The sequence below is a fragment of the Poecilia reticulata genome, linkage group LG13, assembly GCF_000633615.1.
Source record: "Poecilia reticulata strain Guanapo linkage group LG13, Guppy_female_1.0+MT, whole genome shotgun sequence".
Classification (NCBI taxonomy): domain Eukaryota; kingdom Metazoa; phylum Chordata; class Actinopteri; order Cyprinodontiformes; family Poeciliidae; genus Poecilia; species Poecilia reticulata.
In genome coordinates this window covers 28626069-28650123 of record NC_024343.1, presented here as the reverse complement: position 1 = coordinate 28650123, position 24055 = coordinate 28626069, and the positions used below count along the sequence as shown (strand labels likewise).

The 24055-nt window shown below is 37.4% G+C and overlaps 1 protein-coding gene across 5 annotated transcripts in view; it reads left to right on the top strand.

Moving 5' to 3' along the window:
* Window positions 1-24055, top strand: part of arhgap42b (Rho GTPase activating protein 42b) — a 115177-nt gene that overhangs the window by 41747 nt on the left and 49375 nt on the right. For all 5 annotated transcript variants that reach the window (XM_008426418.1, XM_008426415.2, XM_008426417.2 and 2 more), the window contains 2 exons: window positions 9169-9264; window positions 14739-14800. In XM_008426418.1, coding sequence (XP_008424640.1) covers window positions 9169-9264; window positions 14739-14800 — 158 coding nt within the window. The remainder of the gene's footprint in view (window positions 1-9168; window positions 9265-14738; window positions 14801-24055) is intronic.

Below are 24055 nucleotides of genomic sequence, written 5' to 3'. Positions count from 1 at the left end.
TCACTGCGTGCACAAATTGGTCACTGAGTACTCAAGTTGGTGGCAGGAATAGTGCCACGCAGATTATTTCTGCCAAGGAAGAAGCTTTGGAATTATCTTAGTCAGTAGAAAAAAGTGAAGCAATTTTTTATATTTACTAAAGCAACACAAAACTGTTTTAAACAAAATAAAATCGTGAAAAAATGTAATTACTAAAACGGTAAAGTTACGACTTTGAACAGCAGTGTTAAAGTCTATTTTTCTAAAACGATGTGATTAATGTAAAACAGTTCTGATGACTTTGACCTCTAAGTATTTGTGCACTGGGCAGTCAAATGGCTAGAAACGTCACTGCTTTTAACAGACACCAAAATTAAACAAAAGAGTGGAGAAGACGAAGAATTGGCAAAAAAAATTCAGTCTCTAAGAGGGATGCCACAAAAAGAACGACAGCTACAATTGTCCTTACATTGACTAAAAGGTCTGAATACAAATTTATGTAACATTTAGATATTTTATTTATAAAGACCTTTTACAATCATTGTCATTCCCTTTCCTAATTATCCACTGCTTTAATGTTCTATCACAAGAAATATGAATGAAAACATTTACATATAAGAAAAAGCACAAAATCTGTTCATGTTTTTCTGAGGCACTGCGGATTTTGTCACTGAGTTGTCAAAGTAAGTTTTTTTTTGTGCCACCCATAAATTATATTAAATTAACTTTAGATGAATAAGTCTTGTAAAAGTATTATTATTTTATAGATATTTAAATATTTATACTGAAATGTAATTAGGTATATGCCAAAATGTCAAGGTTACGTTATAACTCAAGGTTGTAAGTTCATGCAAACTTGGTTAGAAACCATCTAAAAATTGCAATGACATATGATTCATAAGTTCATTTGAGTTCATGCTTGACTAACTGCTTCAGTCGTTTTTTATTAAACAGAGGGAGGATAACGGGGCCAAATCGGAGATATTTATTTAGGAAACTGAGAACAGATACCAAAGAAATATCTCATAAAATTATCTTTAGAGCCAGCATGATAATCAGAATGTCCTTAAAATTGTTGGAAGGGGAAAATCGGGTCAAAAAGCAGCATAATCAATTCGCCGTGTGAATCAGCCATTTGTTAGGTAAATAGATTGACCTAATTTTGTGGTTGGTTGCTTGTGATGGACGACCTGAAGACGCATCAGTGTGTACTTCACCTTTTGTCCAGTGACTATCTAAAGGCTGCAGCACCTTCAGGACCCTTGATAGGACAATACAAGGAAAGAAATTGGACGCAATTGGCAAAAATGGGAAGACGACCCTGTTTTTCAAGCTGCAACACCCATTTCTTTCTTTTCCTTCAAAATAAAAATAATGCCTTTATTTGACAGGGGCATGAGTTTCTCTTGTGAGGGTGCGGCTTGTCAGTATGCCAGAGCTAAAAGATCATCCATTATTGATGGTCCTTGGAGAACAACCAGACAACTGCATATCTTTATTGATCTAAAATCTGCAGCTTATGATGGAAGCACATCAATGGCACAATGCATCTTCTAGAAAAGTTCCTCTCAGTGGCACTCAGAGCAGACTCGCTGTGCTACATTTTTCTGTGGCCAGTCATAATCAAGAGAATATGTTTGACAAGTACAGTGTAAGTCCCTGGATTTATGATCTAAGTATAAAGTACAGTAAAATACCTTTCTAAAACACATTCCTGATCTAAATCTGGTCCTTTTAGTCGAGGCCTTTACATACTAAGCAAAGATAAATTTGTTAATTTTGGTATTGAGAAAAAAAACCACAATGTTTGTTCTGACCTGGACATTTAACCCCCCCCCCCCTCCAAAAAGATCAAGAGCAGAACGTCTAGAAAGTCTTGATAGTTTCCTCCCATTACATTTTTTGATCAATCAAAAAAATATTGCTGTCAGATATCACATAAAAAAGATGACTCCCAGAGGATATCAAGAACAACCTGTGCAAACTCAGAAACCACAACAGTAAGAGAAATGATACAAAACTTTTTTTTTTTTTTTTTCATTTCTGGAACTAAGGAAATTTGTGTTTTTGCACATCCATGGAGTTTGCTGGTGGTTGGAGTCTTTAACCCCAATGAATACCAGGGGTCCACTATAGCTAGCATCATCGAGTACTTGAGTCCCCCTCTAAATATACATATCTGTTTTAATAGTTGAAGCAGCAAATGTACCATAATATAATATAGTATGTGTGTCACCTATCTTGGCCTTTTGTCATCGTTTGTGGTGCCGTTAGGATATCTAGTTGACATATACACACCACATTCAGTGCTTTTTAAACCTCCCCTAAAAATCTGTCTAAACATATTTACAGCTTTTCCATAAAAATTTCAGTTCAAATGCTGACATGAGGTGACAATATTGTAGAAAATCTGCATTTGGAAAAACATTCACATTGATGAGGTCGGGGTCAGGAGCAAAACAAAAATCATAGGGTATTTTAAAGTAGCAACACGAGTTTCTCAGGTTGTGAACAAAACTGGGTAATTTTCAGGACACCACATGGACCACTAGCAAAACTTTTCCCTCTGGGGGGAAAATATCTGTTCTCCTTCTGCAATTTTAACAAAAACTCTACAGAAGTGTTTTCCAAACACATGACATATTTGCACTGAAACAAGCATCAGGTTCAGCTACCGAATTTTACATGATTTTTAAAGTCACCATTATTCTTTTTTATAACTAAGCCAACAATGTACTTCAGTCCCCCAAGAATTAGGTAATGTTTTGTGCCATTTGAAATTATTTGCAACGTTCCAATGTCTTCCACATTGCATAAATACAGATAAAGCGCCTCCACATGGAGACAAAATGGGTTGTAAATCTAACGTTTGAGGAGAAAAATAATAAAGTAGTTATATGGCCCCAGAATTAACCATGCTAGCTGAGAGTTTTAATCATTTAATTGTCATTTTTTTTCACTAGACATCTCATTCTGAATTGCTATAAGCCACAGTTACATAGGAGAAGCCCATGTCCCTGAACAACACACAAAGTGCTTTTAACATTTCATAATTCATTTAGAATTATAATTAAATGCAAAACAAGATAGGGGCTCTAAAAACACTGACATTTTCGTTGCCATCCACCACAGTTTAAATGTACATTTTGTCACTTGCACAGTGACTCACTAATTGCTTCTCGTCTGCTTTCGCCTCTCATCAGCGGCCATATCTTCACTTCAAACAGCGCAGAACTTAAAAGACCCCTTTCTTGCACAGTAGGAGAAGCATGCAGTGATACAGAGTAAACTGTAGTCACTGTTCATGTGACAGAAGACTAATTAGTTACCATCTATGAAAAACCGGGGGCGGGGGTTGGTTTAACTCGAGATTTGCAAGTCTGAATCAAACCTGTAAAAGTTGTTTCACAGATGCTGGCGTGGATGTGCGTAATTATATGCTTTTCATCCTACTCGTTTCTGCTTAAGAATTTGTGCTTGAGCTCTCTTTCAAGGCCTCACACTAGCTGTCTTTACCAGAATATAAAAAAAGAATGAAGCACAATGGAAGGGCATAATATTAATGTTAAAGTGGATATGTTATCTGCTGTTGGCAAACAGAAACTGGAGTGAAAGATTTAAGCAATTACTTTTGACAATAAAAAAGTAGGGGTAGAATGAGTACATGGCACGAAAATACTGATATATTAAAACAAGATTTCTCCTCTCAGTAAATTCTTATGAAGTAATGCTCAGTGTCAGAATGACTTTTTCTGGTGAAATAACTAAACTTATGATGTTAAAATAAGGGCTTTAAGTGTTACAGTTAGGGCTTTTGTAAACGATTATTTTAGTAATCGAGTAATCTATAGATTTTTCTTACGATTAATCGAGTAATCGGATAAAAACAATTATGAAATACAATATTGGTAAATCTTCCATAACACCAGTGTTACTATCGGATATCAACATCAGTCTATTTTTTCCACATTTGAGCTTCCCTACCAGTTACTTTTTTGTAGACCGGGGGAGCAATACGGGATATTTACGGCTCCTCCGTTCAGAAACTCATCTACCAGCCATGTTCCGCCTCCCGTTTGTTCAGACCGGGATAATATAAGTTTATTGTGCGGTTCGGTCCGTAAAGCTGCTCTTACCCTGTAAGCWKCAMCCCTCAGCCGCCCGCCGTGTTCAGTCTCTCCGCTCAAGCTGCTGAACTCCCGGCATCGCGCCGGTCATTTTAAGGATGTTTATTGGTCCCACAAAAACAATGAAAACCTGGAATTATCACCAATCAGTAAAATCCCCGCGGGTCGAACTTGAAGATTGGACGTTATGCCGCTAACACGTAGCTTCCGTCAACAACTCAGAGACGGAAGTCAGAGCTCCGCGCAACGCAAATAATGTTCCGGCTGAAACACGGTGCGGTAAATGGATAAAACATAAATTAACGAAGCTTCGAGGCAGGTCAATTTTCCTCGAGGAATTTTAATAATCGAGGTACTCGAATCACTCGAGGATTTCAGCCCTAGTTACAGTCTTTTCTGTCTGTTTCATGAATTGAAATAGGTAACAGAAGCAGTTCTGGAGTTAGCCTGTTGTACTCACAGAGTCACTCATCTGCCTGAAACATAACCAACAGACATCAGTTGCATAAGTTAATACAGTAGAAAGAGCACATGTACTGGGAGGAGTGATTAATGGAGTGGGAACAGGTGAGACTCATCAACTTAAATGTGAAAGGGCACAACAACAAGGATCTGAGTAGAGAGATGACAAAACACTGCTAATTACAAGGAGGGTTGACATACAATAAAGAAACAATAAAGGTCAGTGGAGCCCCATCTATCCACAGTTCAGATTTCACAAATTCACCTATTCACAGATTTTTCTCTGGAACATTATTTCTCCAGAAAAAAAGTTGCCCATTAGCAGATTTTCTCGTAGAGTATATGTAACATATTTGGATCAAAATTCAGATCAGAAAGCAGAAATATCCACTTGACATGCTGTTTGGTGGTTATTGCAAAATAGTCAATACAGGAGTGCCACTGGTTTGGTTTAGACAGAACAAAAAAAAAATACATTTCATTTATTAAATGTATATTTAGTGTTTTGCAACATTAAATATCTCTATAATATGGATTTTTATGCAAATATGCGCTGGGTTCTTAAAAGGCACAGTGAGGTGTTTTTCCGTGTCTGAATGAATGTTGTTTTTAATGTCTTGTTTCTTTTCCCACCAGGACTAAAATAAAAACAAAGTGGGAGGTTGTATTTTAGGCAGGCTGTGTGCAGGAAATGATAACCTAGTCATGTCTCTCCCCACAGAATATTAGACCGTTAAAGCTCCTCTAATTCTTAAGTGGTCATGTTGCTCTCCTCCCTCTGCAAACAATGAAAAGTTGCTCGTGGCCACTGGTGAGTCAGTGCTGATAAGTTAAAGGTGTAAGGCTGTGCTTATAAAATGGGTTTATAAGAAAATTCGGCGGTTTTTTCCTGAGGCCTTTTGTGCTTACCAGAAACATAGCTCATGTTGTGTGGTTTTAACAGCAGGCGGAAGGTAAATCTTACTTTTGGAAGTTCTTAAATGAATTCAAATAACATATTTAACAAGCTTATTTTGTGGTGCTGTGATTTGTTTGATTAAAATGTTTAAACTTTTTTTTTTATATTCTTTTAAATAAATGCATGTGGTTCAGTCTGTAACTGGCCAGAGGCAAAATACCCAAAATACTGCTTTCCCCCGTATGTTTTCGTCTGCAATGAGCAGCACTTTATTGATCTCTAATGATCAGCCACTTGTTTCACTTCTTGAAGAAGAGAAACTCCCAACACCTGTGACCAGTGATTGAAATAGTTCTTTTTAATGGGCAGCATCTGAATTAAAGCACAGAGAAATTGGCAGGTGTATGGAATTGGTCAGTTTCTATGACTAGCTTGTTACAGGCACTCAGGAAAATAAAATTCTGCCTTCTTTAAAGTCAGTGAACACACCACACGGTTCCTCCTCTTCAATACTTTTTGGTGCATGAGCTGTTGTTGAGGGACTCAAACCAAGATGTTTTAGGGAGTGCAATGTGCTTTAATATGAAGTCTGAGAAAGCACACAAACAATTGCTAAAATCTATTTCAAAGGTAACAATATTATTTACAACATATCGAAACATGCCTGTGTTTCATTCAGGCTGGGGGAGAGGGTAAGGCTTTGCTTAGATAACAGGAAGGCTAAGTGGAGTACTGCAAAGTTGATATATTATCCCTTTGAACTTTCAATCTCAGTTTACCATGTCATTTGAGAGTCTTCTGTAACATTCACTTTTTGGTTTAAGACTTTTATTTTAGTTTTATGAGTTTTCCTTTGTTGGTAGATCCTATTGTATTTGGTTCAGATCCTCCTGTTTATCTTCTCAGCTTTTTACCGTCTCCTCTCCCGGCTCAGCTGCCATTAATTTTATTTATTTGTATGTGCCTGGTTTCCAAGTCACCATCACACTTTCATTGTATGTAGACTCCCTGGTTTCTTTGCTCATTAATGGATTCTTCTGTTGCTCTCATCTTTGTTCCCTGTTCTTATTTTTCTCATTTCAAGACTGCAAATTTTTCATTTTATTTATTATACAATCTTCCTAACTGCATCTACCTGCTGATGTCCTGTCTGCATTTGAATGCTCTTAATCCAAAACACTTAATAAGCCACCTTTTGGAAATAATAAACTCTGGTGAATGCACACTAATGCACACTGCAGTTTTAGTAAAATAATGAGTGGCATGCTTGGCTTCTCTCTGACTACTCTGGCTTACTCTCGCAATCCAAAGCTGCATATTAAGTCAATGTATCTCTCTAAAATTCTCAAGTGTTGTTATATCCTCACCCAATGAACGCTGAAGAAACACACCAGCACTCTCACGACTTGGCACGGATAAGCATGTGTAGACGATGAATAGATGTTCCTAAATTTTCTCACCTTATAATGCTTATCGTCCTGTCAAAGTTTTACAAAAACCAGAGATGCACTGTGATTTGGACATCTGCATTTTATTTCAAAACCTTGCATATTGCAGCTTTTTTATTTTTATTTAAAAAGTGATCTATCAACCAAAATAGGTTGAAGTTCTTTACACATGATTTATGTGCTATTTGGTCTTTTTGAAGGCTGCTGTTTATTATTTAGTAATTTTCTTGTGTAAATACACAGCTAGTCTGTATACAAACTGGCAGTAAACTCTAAGAAAATTACAAATTTTAAGAATCCCACAAATTACAGTAATTATCAATGAAATGTAGTTTCCCTCTTGAGTCAAGCAAACATTATATAAATGGCAGATAATATTATTGGTTCTGCTGGAAAAGCAATCTAAAATCTGTACACACATAAATATACACTTTATACCTGCTCTGTTAATAGATCACTAATGTGTTATATAATTGGGTTTTAAAGAATATTGGAGTGTTTTCCCATTGACATCCCTCGCCTAGAGTAAAGACATTCATCTAATGAGTAATGTTTTCTGTCTTTTCTCAAGATGTTTTGAAATATTCCACAGATACAAAAATAGGACATTAAATCACAGTTAAACGCCTGGAATGAAATAAACATCCAAAGTTCTTTGCGAGGAGAGATTTCCAAGATTGATTTCAACTCTAGTGTTTATCAATTTTAGCACGAAGGTAGGAATTTTCCTTTAGGCCCAAATCTTACGGACAAAAGCAAGAATTCTAATCAATAAACTATCGTTGGTTATTATTCCAGTCACTTTCACGGTTACTGATGTGTGAATGTCAGTGAGCATGGAGTTTGACAGTCGGTCTTAAAAGGATATTATTTTACTCTGTTCCCAGACACTGTCAAGAACAACTTTTGCTTGAAACTGTGTGAGTTTGTCCCCTGCCTGCATTAAAGACAAGGTCTGGAAGGAAGGTTTTCTTGGCACCAGTCACCACATGGTTCCCCCCACCCCCCAAAAAAACAAAAAAACATACAGTTCCTGGCACTTGAGGGAAGAACAGTGAGTGCTCAAAGAGCTGTCACCCCTCACTGTGAATCATCCAGTGCTGCATTAACATATCCTGGGTCCTGAGACTTCTAACTTTTCACATATTTGACATTAGTGAACCGATCCAAGTTTTACTGAAGCCAAATGGTTTCATTGAGTAGGTATGTGGTAGGATTTAACTAGGTATAGAAGTTATACATTCTCCTGGAGTTAACACACGACTGAAGGGGCAGTACTATGTGTTTTCCTGGCATGTAGTGGCATTTTATAGCACAATGAACTGAAACCTGAAACCTCCAGCTATTATAAATATACTGCATATATAAAATACTACTTGAGATATTAAACATTGATGCCTTAAAATTTGGGTCTCTGTCTCAACCATGCATCCCCTACCCTCTGTTCTTCATTTTGTATTGATTTCCAAAACACTGCATGATTAATATAATGTAATACAATATAATACATTTCAAGGTGCAGGTGAATTCATTCATCTGCATCATTTTAATGCAAATTAAGTGTTAATTGTTGGGCTGCTATTGCCTGACAACTAAAAGGAGAAAAAAGCCCCACATACCCTCTCCACAAATGAAAAAAATAATTATTTAACTAATGACACCACTTAAAGTTACCATTAAGTCTTTTACAAACTGCTGGAAGCTGCAGTCATTAAAGGTGTTTTGTGATTATAGGGAGCTCTTCGTGTGTGCTTGTCTTTGGCACACACTTAGTCAGGATTTCGGAGCTCGGTGGTTGTTGACTCGGCCTCCTTGCGAAGCGACTCTGTTTACCATATGACTTTTGGTTCATAGCGAAGGGGCTTTGAGGCTTCCCATATTTGGCCAGAGAGCAGGTGTTGGCAGACCGCTGGAGGATTTTTGTTTGATTTAGTCTGTGAATATAATTTGGCATCATTTTTATTTCCAAGCTTTGAGCCAGTGGCGTTCTCATGTCCCCATGGCTTGTGCTCCGGTTCCAGAAAGCGACACCAGTCCTTTCGTAAATAAACAGAAAACAATTAGACCGCAGTTTTTTTTGTTTTTTTTTATGCAGTAGCAAAATAAAGAACATTTCGTCTTAATTACTCAATTACTTTTCTGGAGCACAAGTTACTGGAAACAAGTTAACATAAAAACAAATACATTGGTTGTTTTTATTTAGTGACAGATTCAGATGTGCTCCACTTTATCTTCTGCTCTGTTCGTTTTCCAGGTCTTTCTGCTGCTGTCCAGAAGTTCTCCCAGTCGTTGCAGGAGTTCCAGTTTGAGTGCATAGGTGATGCTGAGACAGATGACGAGGTCAACATTGGTAAGAGTCATTTGTCATGGCACAACTCTGTCATTTGTCTCAGATTCATTACTGAAGCTTCTGTAAAGCCACTGGAGGGAAAACTGTTGCTTTATTGCAATTTGCAATGCAAATTACACCACTTTTGTAAATTATAAAAAATAAAAGAGAGAGTCATAAGAGTCAAATGCATGAGAGGAGGGCCAAGGAACAAACCCTCATGACCGGATATGTTTTCTAACATTTGGTTTGCGATGCTCATTCTTTGCTTCCTTGAAGTTCAAGATCGTTCCATATAGACTATAATCCCACTTTTCATTATGATATTATACCTTTCCTGTAATAATCATGTTTTAATTGGCTTTTGAAATTTCTTCTCTCAAGTCAGGGTCCAACTCCTTAGACCCGCGTCCGAAAAACTTTAAACAATAGTTAACAGTTTATTTCCTCCTGCGTTATATGCATCATGCTCACTTCTCTTTCAGTGCCTTGCATTGTAGTCCTGTGACTTCATATCATTTTTAATAGTGTAAAACTAATACAGTATTCCATTTGATGCACTTTAAATATCTTCAATCAAACAATTATCTTGTCATTATGAAGAAATGGATCAAAACCAGCCCCCTGTCCACTCATGGAAACCTCCATTTATTGCTTATTTTGAGCAGTTAGGTGCTGCAGCGCCGCCTGGTCTGGTTTTATGTTGGGGCTTTTTCATAAATGTTCTTAATATTTGCAGCTATTTAGTATTTATGGCTATTATGTGCAAATGACCTTTTGCTTATAATTGCAAGCGCCTTTTGACCCGTCTGTTTTGGAAAGCTCTTTACCTTGTTTTTCCTCTTTTGACCCATTTGCTCAAACATTCACACACCAGTCCAGCAGAGCTACCATGCAGAGGTGCCTGTCTGCCACCACAAGCCAACTGTAGATCAGTATATTGCCTGAGGGTACAATAGCTTAAGGTGGGGGCAGGGATACAAATGCCAGCTGTGCTTTTTCAGTGCAATTATGCTCGTCTGCGAAAGGGAGAACACACAACCTTGGCCTTTCTCCAAAACTTGCAACACGCATGCTAATTGGCTGTTGGATTTTACTAAACAGATTAGCACATTTTGCCAGATTGGCATGCACATACACACAGTCCAAAATAAAAAAAAAAGATTACATGGCTGGAGCTATTGGGCCAGTACAGATTTTATTCATCTACTCAGTATCTCACAAATGTACTTTTCACATTTGTATTGTGTTACAACTACAAAATCCAGCCTTTTTTGTGGTTTTATTTTGAGCAAAACGGTGAAAAAACTGTGGTCTAATTAGTTTTTTACAGTAGTATCTTAAAATGTCTGAGAAACAGTTTTCTAATTGAAAAATTGTATTTGGAAAAGGAATGTCTTATGGCTTAAACGAGAATTGCAACAAGCCAGGAATTATAGTTATCAGAATGCTAACTCTTAACTCTGGCTGGGCCACGGCTCTGAAACCTGTAGCTCCGGCTACGTGGGCCCCCTAAAGAGGCTCCTGATAACCTTGGGCAGTAATATTATAAAACTAAGGAGTTTTCTGATATTTAACGGGAACGGGAAATACATTCATGTAAAATCTGCAATAGTATGAACAGAATGACAATGATTTTTGTGCGTGTTAGTCTACAAACCAATGAGCTATTCTTTCATTAGTGATCATTCTATTATTTTAAATCTTTTGTTGTGTTTTTTTAAATCAGAAAATTTATTAAATTATTTCAAGTGCCAACATGTTTAGATTGTATGTAGTAAAAGCACAATTTATCCTTAAATGAAATATCAATATGGCAAAAAAAAACAACTGCGTTTGTATGAAATAAAATAACAATAAAAATAACAATTGAATCCACCCAGTGAGATATTTATTGATAAACTTAACACTCGGTCTTTCATTACAAGTATAGAAAAGGTAGATGGATACAACTTTTCAAAAAAACCAAAATAACTGATTAATGAGTTGAACATAATCTACTGAATTTATTTTCCAATAGCTGGATAGTCTGTCTGGGTTTTAGTATTAACACTGTTTAGTTAAGTATTTGTTCACATATTATCATGACTTTCACCGGAATTAAGGCCGCTGGCAAGTTTTCAAAAATAAAAGCTTTAAAAATATGATAAGCTAATGTTTTAGTTTTTTTTTTCTTTTTGTGAAAGGTTGTGTAGATGTTGCAGTCCCAGGCAAAATTGTCTTTGGAAATCTGAGGGGGAAAAATGGCTCTTTGGATTGTAAAGTTTGCAGACCCCTGGGCTAGGCATTTAGGTTTATATATTATTTAATGCTGAATCCTATATTGCCTATATAGAGCCTATATTGCCTCTTTTTATTTTCACACGGATTCTTGTGCAGTCTCTTGTCAAGTCTCCAGGACATCTGAAGGACTAATTGTGATCAGTGTCAGAGATTAATGGAGGTGGAAATCGTCCAGCCTCCAACCGGTATATGAAAGCAGATGTGCAGGGGGATGCACCGACTCTAATGGGCAGGACTGTCAGTCTGGCCTCTTCCTTCGCCTCTTGTTTTGTATCCCACTCATTATCCCCAGCTTAAGTCCCCCGCTCCGTGCCGTGGTCTGCTGAATTACTGACCATCTGTGAGGGCTGAACAGGATATCGACCTCCTCATCTTGAGACTTTAATGTTCATCAGAATGCTAAATGACCAGTGCCGTACAAAGCTGCGGTAACTGTATGGGACGCACTCGCTAATTATGTTAAATGGAAAAATCCACACCCAAAGTGAAGTCTCATTAGAATAAAGCACACTTTAATTTGAGGCAATGCTCACATTCCCAGCCCTGCAATAAAGGATCTGTTGATCACCGATGGAACAATAGCAATCTTAATCTTAAGCAATCAGCACACAGAAGTGAACTGACAATATGTCAGGAACAAATTTAAAATGTACAAATATAATATAAACTTGCCTGTGTTTTAATTTCGAATTCAGTTCCTGGCCAGTTTCCCATTTCCACTCTTAGCCACACTGCTGTATTCACTCAGTGTCTGAGAGAGAAAAGGCCATGATAACTATTTGAGGGGAAAAATGAAACAGCCTGTTGAAATCAATCTTGTCATCAATGAAACCAAGTTTCTGACTGACATAGCCAGACCCTTGAGTGAATGCCACAGAGGATCTTGATGCAGTATTGGTGCAGTCCACTTTGATGCTCCGAGCCTCCCCACAAAACATTGGGATGTTGTGTGTGCTGTCAGACGGGTTCACCTGACCTTTTATTGATTTCCCTCGATGACTTCCTGCAGTGACATTCACATGCCAGTCAGTTATCTAGGAATCAATGGGGCCAAGGGATTGATGTGGCCATAGAAATTTAAATTTTTTTCTTAAAAGTTGAAGGACCTTTCCTCAGAAGGTCATTCATTGAGACCTTAAGAGCTGTTAAAATCCTTTTTGGGGTGAAGAGAAATCTGATGTGAGCGAGCCAAAATGAGCAATTAAATCTAGCATTAAAGCTCCAATTAATCCACAAAAAAAACAAAAAAAAAACAGCTGGTTTCCTGGCAGAAGTTCTTGAAAGGGGGTTAAGATGTAATTTCCAGGCATGTAGAATTATTTTTATAGCACAGTCAAGCCACTGTTGCCTTCAGTTGTTTTGAAAATCCTGGATATTTCAAAAACTTCAAATAAATTTGACTTTGTATCATAGCCATAACCGATGCCTTTAAATTGGCTTTTGTCTCTTTTAGAGGCTCCTATCTCTTCCAACACTAGAGGCAACGTTGACAGGTGGTTTTGTAAGCAGTGGGTTCAAATCCTTTCTGTCTGTTTCTGTTTTTGTGTTCTTGGCACTTCACCCACCTTACCTGCTGGTGAACCAACAAAAGACCCTCAGAATGATCCTGCCTTCACCGTGCTTGATGGTTGTTTTCCTAACTTAAAAAAAACTTTACCTCGGTTTTTTTTTGTTTGCTTTTTTTACATGCAACTTGTCTTTTTCTCGACTAACCATGTTTTTGTCCTGATTTAAAATTTTAATTTTATGGTAGACTTGAGGCTTCTTGGACACTGGACTGTTTTTTTAACATCCTGTAGTCCCTTTTAAATGGGGTTGATAGTTTGGCTTAAAAACAAACTATCACTTATTGAAAGTAGTGGAGATGCATTCAACAGCCATGTCTTTGTCCAGAAACCAACCAATTTAAATTAGTTCTGCTATTTCTGATAAACAGCCTTTGCCAAAAATGTTTTCATGAAAACAACAAAATATTTTATTTTTATGTTTTATGTAAATTTGAACCTATACATATTTCTGTGCAGATGTGAGTTTCACAAACTAAATAAATTCAGATTGGTGTGCCTAGTTATGTTTTTTTTTTGGCTTATTCTTGTAATATATTCCCAGCTTGAAATAAGAATCTGGAAACACACATCAGTGTATGTCAACTATTCAGCATCGGTGTACAGCATTAATAGTATTATTGAAAAACACACAGGAAATTTCTGGTTTTCTAAACAGATCTTTTTTATTCTCTAAGTGATTCTTCACATTTATTGCCTTTCCTCCATTTACAAGTGAATTATATGCAAGCTGCAACCCCACTTTGATTCCCATTTCCTTCCTAATCTTGTCCCATCAGCGGCTCCCGCTGTGGCCTTTACCCCCTCGTAGCCTTGCTCTGTTGATAAAGGAGCTGGTAGCATTCAAAGAAGGCCAGCTGCCTGCAAGATTGTTGGCACAAAATCATTGCTCCCTGGTTTTTGAAAGCTTTAGTGTGCAAATAGACCCGAGTGTCCACAATGATGCATGGGTCCCCTTGCCAGGCTGTCGGGGCTGATAATGATATTACTGTGTTGGCAAGCAGCGCAGCTCGACCACTGCTAAATGCCTGGACATGCAGTGACGCAGGGGCTCTCCAGCAGAGGCCAAATTGTATCAGGCCTTCTACTTAATGAAGCCGTGAAGCTATCAAGGCACAATTCTCCAGCAGATAAGGTGGAATACATTGTATTCTGAAATCATCTGGCCATGCAGGATGTAATCTAGGCTGCTGAAGTATATCCCAGATGGTGTGAACACATCTTCACCTCATCACTCTCTTTTACATCGGGGCAGTATATTGTGAAGCCTTGCAGGGGATGAAAGCAAAGAGAAGCGATCAGTGGAATCCATTGAATTGAGGTATTGTTTCTTACTGCTGGGTAAGGCTTGGGTTTAAATTGGACAGCTGCATGCTTTTATTACATTCTGAAATGCACTGCTCTGAAGGGTTTGAAGCTAGAAAGCAAATAAACATTTTGCACGATTCTGTCCTGTGGGAGGTGCCTGAAACATCACATCTTTAACGACTGCAGCACCGTGTTTTTTTCTTTATGCTTTTGTCTCATCTTTCTGGTGCAAAGCTGCTGTCTGTTTGAGATATCTTGCATATCAAGACTTAAAACTACCAGTTTTTTCCCTATTTGTTGTTTCTCAAGTTGTTTTTTTTTTTCTTTTCTTTTTTGTAGCCCAGTCTTTCAAAGAGTTCTCCCAGCTGCTGAACACCGTTGAAGAGGAAAGAAGGCGCCTGGTAAGAACACATTAGAAACATGACAGGGCTACAACAAAACACTGCTACCCCTTTTACTGTGTCAGTTGATTGACTGTGCTATTTATAACTTGATGTACAGAAAAAAAAAACACAAAACCCCACTTACAAAAACTACATTACCAGTAAAAAGCTATTTTTTAACTGTGTTTTATTGCCTGGCATTGAACAGGGATACTGTTATGCTTGTTTAGATGCTAAGGTTTAAACATTTTAGTTATTGAATGGAGGTGGAAATAAAGATTTTATTGACTAGTATGCAACTTTTGAGTAGGAAAAAAATTCCCCAAAGTATTAAACAAAACCCAGTTTATTTTATAAAAGTTGAGGACTGAAATGGAGATCTATTATGCAATTTTAGGACATTTTGGGGAGAAGAAATTATTTTGGCAAAGCAGAGCACTGGAAATGCCACACTCTTTATCCCAAAACACATGCACTATTCAAAACAAAAGGTAATGAAAAGCAACATATGCTGTAAAGAAATGAGAAGACTTGATGTGATTCGTTTTAACTCATAAATGTATTTGTCTCGATGAGAAATTAAATGTGCATGAAAACCTCCTTCATTTCCTTATGCTAAGACACATTCATTTTTTCCTGAAGTGGTACTATTTGCAATTCATACAGGAAAAAAAATATTTGCTTTCTTCAGAAGGTTAAGAACTGATGCCACAAAGAATATCCATTATGTACTTAGATTAAAAAAATCGAGGCGTTGCTAATCAAAATATAATAAACAATCCTCAATTAGAAGAAACATAATACTAAATACTAAATAAAAACCCCAGCTAAAATAGCAATTATGTCTGAGTCTGTGTTACTTAAGAAAATCCTTGTTTTGGGCTTTTATTGGGGCGGGGGAGATGGGTGGTTCTGGTTCTGGATGGCTGGTCTAAAGGTCGGAAAACAAGCCTCCAACATGGCTGGATGTCTAAAGACAAACCAGGCATGACGTAAAGGCCAAGGGCAAAGGAGGTGGAGGAGATTTCTCAGTGGGTGTCTTAGTTATGCACAACCCCCCCCCCCTACATCAGTCTCCACACAACCCCAGACAATAACAAAATATGCAAACTAAACCAGACAAAAACAAAATATGCAAACTAAACATGACTTTAGAACACTTATTGTCCTGGGCTTCATAAATGGGTAGCTTAATGAAAATGTTTAACTTTTCCAATAACTTTAAGCATATAGTTTTTGCAACATTTTGGTAAATGCTCTAACAATAAGGTTTGTACGGTTTATTCGCACCTACACACATGGTCTGAGTTAAACAGACCAGAGTTCTATTCGAGCAAGATCCCTCTGTTTGAGGTGGTTTCGTCCCACTTCCAAACGGATTGCTTCTGGTGTGGATACAGACTGGTCTTGATCCGAGCCAACTGTAGGAAAGCTGCGTCTTTTTGGACTTCATGAGACACCATTGCACGGCATCATGGTAAAAATGAGCCCTTCGGTGTTGCTAGCGCTACGACTGTATGTTCTGAAATTGAAACGTGATCCGCCAGTTTTTGCTTAGCAATCCTGTCGGCTTGTTGTGGGTCAGTTGCACAGAGAATCTCATCTCATTCGCTTTGCAGCAAAATATATGCACATACAAAGGGAACGCTGTCTTTGTATGTTACATTGATAACTGTTTCTCGTTATCGTAACTATATTTGTAAATTCATAACTCTTTAAGAAGACAGTTGGTTGTAAAAGTAATTTGCTCAACCTTTGCCTTCTTAAGTTTAGTTGACAAAGAAAAACTGTGAATCTGATGGACCACATTTTATATTGATGAACTGAAATAATTTTTTGCAATGATAATATAATTTTAGCAATACTGAAATTCCTAAGTTTGAGGGACTGGTTCTGACTGGAGTTGCTGACATCTCAGGCCGAGCTTTTATCTGTAAAACATTCAATATTTTATGATGGGAAGACTTACCCTTTGAAAATGAGGGCCACTTCAGTAAATTCAGTGTAGCTCTTTGCTGTGCTGTGCAAATGTTGCAAGCAAAAATACGAAAATCTGTATAATCCAATATTGTTAATTTTTGTTTCACTAAAAGCTGTGAGGCCGTTTTTACAAGCCACGCTTCACTCAGCCAGAGACTGAGTACTTCTGTCGATAGAGCACGGCCTTTAACGCTCGTCTGAATTCACTGTATTGTTCAGAACATGAGTATATTTAAATGGAAGATTACCAAACCACCATGTTACTTAGTTAATAAATGCATGTTTGTATTTGTCTAACCCTTACACTGAACCAGAAAAAATATAGAACACTTTGCAGTGACTTTACATGCATTATAACTACCATTTGCTCTTACTTAGGTTTAATATTGCTTGGCTAACTGTTGAAAGATCACACTTCTGGGCTTTTAGGTTGGCTACATGGTGGTGCAGATGGTAGTGTTGTTGCCTTGCAGCAAGAAGGTCCTGGGTTTGAATCCTGGCCTAGGATCTGTTTGCATGGAGTTTGCATGCTCTCCCCATTAGGGGATAAATTGTCTCTAATTTCCTTTAAATTTTACCGACCAGCCAATAATGACCGGTCGGCACATACAGATGTAACTTTCTGGCTTCAGACCTATTCAAGCCTATAATAGGTCCCTGGTATTTGCCATCTTCACCCTGAAATTTGTGAATACTTGAGATCGTCTCTGAAAATAGTGATAACTGCTTATTTATTTTAATAGTTCAAACAAACTCATCCTAAACTGAGCCTGAATTAATACGCATGATGGTGTAACTGTCTTAGCATTACACCAGAAGTTATTACCAGTCCTCCTTATTGTCACTCTTGGGGTAACAGCCAATTAGCACAAAGGAAAATTAATGTCACGCCATAATTTGCTGATTTGATAATGCCTGCAAATCATGTCGAAAGCACTTTACCTAAATATTTTGACTTCAGAAACTGCATATTCTTTTGAATATCTTAAATGGGTTCAACAAAAAATTAACAAATGTTTTGCTAGTAATTTGTAGTTACGTTCCACAGAAAGATCTATGAATAGTTGAATCTGCCAATACTAAACTGTGACAAGGTGTCACTGTATTTCTAAGTCTGTTCCATTTTTCGAAGACATTTGAGCTTTTTGCATGTTTCCTTTTGAAGATGCTTGGAATAACTTGGAAGTTTATGTAATATCTCTAATATTTGGATAGCAAAATGTTTGTCTGCTAATTGGCAGGATTGCATTTAAAGCCAGAGTCAAAATGTGCCACTTAGAATTCATTATCAGTGCTTCGACTTCACTCAGTGGGATCTTGAATCAGGTATACAGAGTCGGAGAAAAAGCTTTTTGTTGAAGCTCTTAAGAGCGTTTAGTAGATAAAAAATGTTCTGGATGCACTCCATTATTGCAAACAAAGTTGTTTTTGTTCCACGGCGTACTCAGTTTGCAGAGACTTTGTTATGCGGTGCCTATAAAAAGCTTTCATTTTGCTTTTTGTGTGTCTAATATAAGATCTGCTAAAGAAACAAAGAAGTTGCAAACCATTTGTTTAAATGTTTGCTGTTGTCTGGGCCTCATTTGATGCCTGTCACAAATAATCAGAGGAGATTTTTTTTTCCTTTTGGCACGCCTAGTTTTTCTTGTTGTTGTTTTCATTGCGAGCGGATGTCACAAAGGAGAATTACAAAGCTAAGGCAGAAGTGCGGATGGCAGCAAGAGGCGACGGAGGTTTACAGGTTCATGCGTCTGGAGCTTATGTGTGCACAAGTCATGGAAACAAAGCGAGAGGAGAGATGCACATTAATGCATTTTTGTGGGTTTTGTTTTTGTTCTAAATCCTCTCATTTCAAAGAGCGCCAGAAAACAAAAAGAAGCCGGTCTGATATGGGGAGAGAGGCTAAACTGAAGAGGATAAATTAAATGAAGCCACACTTGAGCGGGAAGGAGACTGTGTGACAACAAGAAGACTGCATGATTGCAAAGTAATTGGAAAAAAAAAAAAATCTTAATACATCAAAGCAGCTACAGCTACTCTCAGAAGCTTATATGATGCAGTACTTTATCTGTAATAGATTTAAAAGTGTAAAATTCTATTCATAGCTCTCACTCTCCCCCTCATCTCTTCTGTTTCTTTCTTTAAAAGAATCCTCTTTGCATCATCCCGTTTCTCTCTCCGTTTCTCTCTCTCTCTCTTCACCTTGCAGTCTGCATCTCATCAGATGTCTGGAATATATGCAAGACGCGCGCGCGCCTCTGATCTCTGCTCTGTGATCGTAATGTTGGTGACGCTGGGAGAGTTTTTCTTTTCTCCGCTCGCACGCATTTTTTAAATCTCTGGGGATGTAAGTGCCAGCAATTTGTCATATGTAAACTTAGTATCTTTTAAATCTCTGTGATATGAAAACATTCATATAGTTCTCAGAGATGGTTATAATAGGAGGCTGCTTTACTTTGAACTGAAAGCAGCCCTATTCTCATCGCTGCCCCTCTGCACACTGCGAGAGAATCGCATGTCTTGAGGGTGTTAAACTGTCAGTGATGTTGCTTGATCAGCTGCAGCAGGTCCTGTCCTCATTTTGAAGCTCATTTATACAGATATAAGCTGATGCTACCATCTCGTTTATTGTTTGGCGCGTTGCCGAGACCATGAGTAGCAGCGAACATCTTTACTGGCTTCTCTTGTCGAAGCAAATCCTTTTCTTCACCGTCTTTATAGCAGTGTCACTTTATCTTTACCTGAAGATCTATTATAAATTATTCAAAATACTTACTTGTGTATCCAAAGCAAACATTTTATGGATCGAGGGCTGCCATTAGGGGTTGCCATAGCAATGAATTGAGCTATATCTTCTTCTTCACTTAAAACTAAGCTTTATGTATCTTTCTTACATCTCCCTGAATGCAGTCAGGTGAACAAATAATCAAAATATAGAATTAGTAGCATTTGCTGTGTCGTCATAGCTGCACGTGAAAATGCAATTTAACTTTTACAGAGAAATGTGTACATCTGTTCAGGAGTGAATACGTAAAGTTAAGGCGTGTTATTATTTTGAGAAAATAATCAAGACTAGAAATAATTTAACTAGTTTTAACATTCAGCAGTGATTTATCTGTATCATGTTTATTTGACTTTAAAATAAAAAAAGCATTTATATATGTTAATATATTCATGTTCATATAATTATTTTTTTTTTCCTGCTTATTTCCTGCTTATATTCAAGATAATCACATGGTGCCAGGAGTCGGCATCAGTGACCTAAACACAATTTCCACACTTTATTATTTTCATGTCAATCAAATCCTGTTTGGAAAGGCAGAGTCAGTGTTGCAGAAATCTGCACAAGGTTTTGTAATCTGTCCGTGATTCCCAACCTCAAAATAGATCCGGTGTTCCTTCAAAGTTTAATATCATGGTTGTCTTCTAAAGACTGAAGATTAAAGTAGTAAAAAATTAAAGGTGTTTACAAACCGAAAACCCCTGTGACATTCTTAAACGTTTTTCAGCACAGTAAAATGAGCTAAATGTTTTCTCTCAAGAAAGAGACACTTGAACCATCGTTAAACCGACCAGAAATTCAACCTCTTCTCTGAAGCTCACAGGCATGGATAATCTCCCATTAGAGGCTGCAAATGATATTTTCTCAGCTGATAAATAATTCATTGCTTTGTATAAATAAAAAGACACATTGGTAGTAACAGTTTAATCATTTTAGTGCATGAGAAATAAAAAAAAAAAAAGCATTAATTGGATTACTTTTCACTAACAGTTAAATGGTTCTCCAAAACATTGTCATAACATCTGTGTATTTCAAGATTTTATTAAAAAAAAAAAAAAAAAACAGCAATGTATATGCAGAAAGAAAAAGGAATTTGAGTTTTTGTCAGTTTGAAAGCAAAGAGTGAAGTTCAAACAGGCTTTGAATGCTGGTTTCTGACAGTTGTATCACTGCAGCACATTGTGACACTTCCAACCATCATGCATGGATTGTGTTGAGCTAAATATGCAAAATCATGGGTGGCAGCTTAAAAACTACAATCCACGGATGAGGCAGCACATATTTCACTTTCTCAAGATGTTGCACATGCATAATGATCCCTCTCAAATTAATCTGATTAATACAGATTAATACAAAAAAATTTCATTACACCTGTTCTCAGTAAACTTTCTCTGCAATGTGGAGCAATAAATTGACCAAAATGGTTTCCAAATCCAAATTGTTACAATTTGTGCTGTTTGCATTAACCAGGAAAATAAATAMATTTGATAGCATGTCATCTTGGTCTGGTTCGTAATTTGACAGCAGGGCTGCAGAACTCAATTAGCACAGCTCCAGTCAACACATGTTTACCTAATCTAAGAAGTCTCTCCTAACAGGGGAAGTGTACATGCTCAGAACATGAAATATTGTGAGAAAAACAAGTTGAGACTTGACTTTCTAATATATTTAAGTCATATTTTGCTGCCAGATGGTGTTTTCTTATTCAGAAGGATTTTTAATCCTAATGTATAAACGCGGTAGCTGCGACCACTCTCTGATAAAAGGAAATGTTCAGTCACAGTGTGTGTAGACGTTCAGAAGCAGTTGCTCAAATAAAAATGCAGATTCTTGCAGTTTACCGTCTCTGGTCTGAATCTATTAAGACGTTTAGAGGGAAACGTAAAAAAGCAGAAAATTAAACACTCCTATGCCTTACAGGAATGTTAATGATCAATTCCACAGTACAATGCGAGAACATAATGTGCTGTGCCTTACAGAGGTGTTCATACTCCCCAAAAGTTTTCAGATTTTGTCATATTGCAAGCACAAAATGGAAAGTATTCTCATTGAACTTTATACAGCAAATGCTCATTATGGGAAATGATAATTTGACATATTTATTTTTAGAAATATGTTGACAGCATCGTGATGCGATTTTTTTATCAGCTGGAACAGGGAAGCTAGTTGAAGTTAAAGGGAAGATGGATGGAGATAAATACAGGGCAATCCTGGAAGAAACCTTTTTTTTTAGAGAATGCAAAAGACTTGGGGTGGGGTGGGGGGGATGAAGATGCTCCTTCCAGCAGAAGAGTGCCTGTAAACACACAGCCAGAACTGAAATGTGGATTAAAGCATATTTATATGTTACAGCGGCCCAGTCAAAGTCCTGACCGAAACTGAATTGAGAAAGACTCTTAAGCTGCTGCTCACAGATGCTTCATCCAATCAAACCAGGCCAGATTCCAGAAGTGCAGATAATTTATGTCAAAGGTTGTGGTTATAACAAGATAAATCTGCAAAATTCAATACTTCTCCAAGGTACCGGAGGAGAGAATTTAACTTTCAGCCAAATTTCTGCAGGCTTCTTATGCATGAAGTGTTTTGTTGTCTGCCAGCTTGGTGAGTAGCCAGACCTTAAATCTATCCGCAATCTCGTTTTGCTCCCCGGGATTGGCTTGCCAACTACCCAGTTGTGGTTTTCCATCTGAAAATTTACAGAAGTTCTATCTTTTTTAGAAAATGCTTACAATTCCCATGTTGATCACCCCTTCAGCATCATAAAGAGAGTGAAAGCGGTTCAAGTTCTGCATGGTTTGAGAAGGTTCAGCACCACTGAGCGTGGATGGCATTCAGGAATGGAAGGGCAGTGCCCTGATTCTGTGGCTTTTGGAGTGATGATCGTATCCCCCAGAGAGAGAGAGAGAGAGAGAGAGAGAGAGAGAGAGGGCATTTTTATGGCTGCACTGAAAGCCAATTTGTGTTTTCCTGTTTTTGTTTCAAAAAGTAAACAAAAAGCCTAATGGCTTTTTGTATATTCTCTCTTTCAAATAGAAAGCATATAGGTTGGAAATTATTGCAATAAACAGCATTACTTGTTACTGATTGCATTTCAAGGGCGACTGATGTGCTCACCAGCAAAAGGAGGTGGCACACGGCTATAGAAATAAAACTGAAAATATAAGCTAATTGACTTTTACAGATGCATCATTCAGTACAAATCATCTAATATTTAAGCTGTTTGTTTCACTTTGCTTCTCTCTCAGTTATAAATGTGAACTAAAAGGATCCTACTTATATTTTTATTCCTTAATATTTGGTTGTGCTCTAAGTGCGACTTAGCGTAATTTTGGGTGTTTGGTTCAGCGGATTAACAGAACTGCGCATGCAAGCAAATGCCTGAAAATCGGGCGATATATTGAGGACAAAAGATGGAGCGCTGCTTGTTAATGGGATGATGATTTTTGAAGATTTTCCAGCATTTTAGAATTTCACAAATAAAGTAAAGAGCTCAAATCGAAAATGTGCTTCAAAGAATCTGTCATCATTGTCGAATACTTTAAACCTTCGTCTCTTAGATGATCCTAATGCCAAAAAGCTTTGTAAATGCAGCCTTTTGTATTTGAGAACTTATGAGGGTTCATTCATCTGAAGGTGTATTTTTAAGGTTTGAAGGCAGAATAATCCAGTTCAGGGTTTATCAGTCTGAGTAATGAAATAACCCTCTACAAAAACCTCTAATATTAAGCTGCAAAAAGGCTGATACTAAGCTTAACATGGAGTACAAGAGAAAATGATCTGAACTTTGTGGAACATCATGTTCTGTCCCATTTTTAAGCATGTGCCTTAGTATTAATTACATTTTAACAGTCTGAGTGTCTGAAAGCGGTTGATTAAATGCTACAATCAATCAAAAAGTAGTCTGTCTTCAGTTTACCCTTTAATTTCAAGCATCCCGCATCCTGCAGTGAGTGTAATGCCACTTCAGATTATTTACATAATGTTTTATGATTAAGTAATGTTTTTATTGGGTCATTGCTGTGATAGTAGAATACCTCTTGTGCATATACTGTGTTATATGTGGCATGTGAGGGCTGTGGTATGCACGCTAAAGAAATGTTTCACAAGTTCTAAAAATTGTTGGCAGTCTGACTTGGCTGGTGATCAAATTATGTAAGTTACAATTAGAAATGTGTAATTAGGCAATGCTGGTGTGCCATTTACCTAAGACAGTTTACTTTCTGTATCTTTACAAAACAAGGCAAATACATCGGTAGACAGTCATGGTATTCTCACCGTTTGTCAGATTCATTTGTTTCTTGGACACCCAGTTGTTTTTCCACTATTGATGACCTAAAAGCCTGTCTGAAAGATGATTTTAAAATCGGTGGAGGCTTCTTCAGTGCCTTCGAAGTCTTTGACTAAATTACATCAACACAGTGCAACAGCAAAGAAATACTTTATGGACCATAGTTACATCCACCTCTTTGTTTCTCAAACATCCGTGATAAATCCAACAAAGCAGGTCCAGT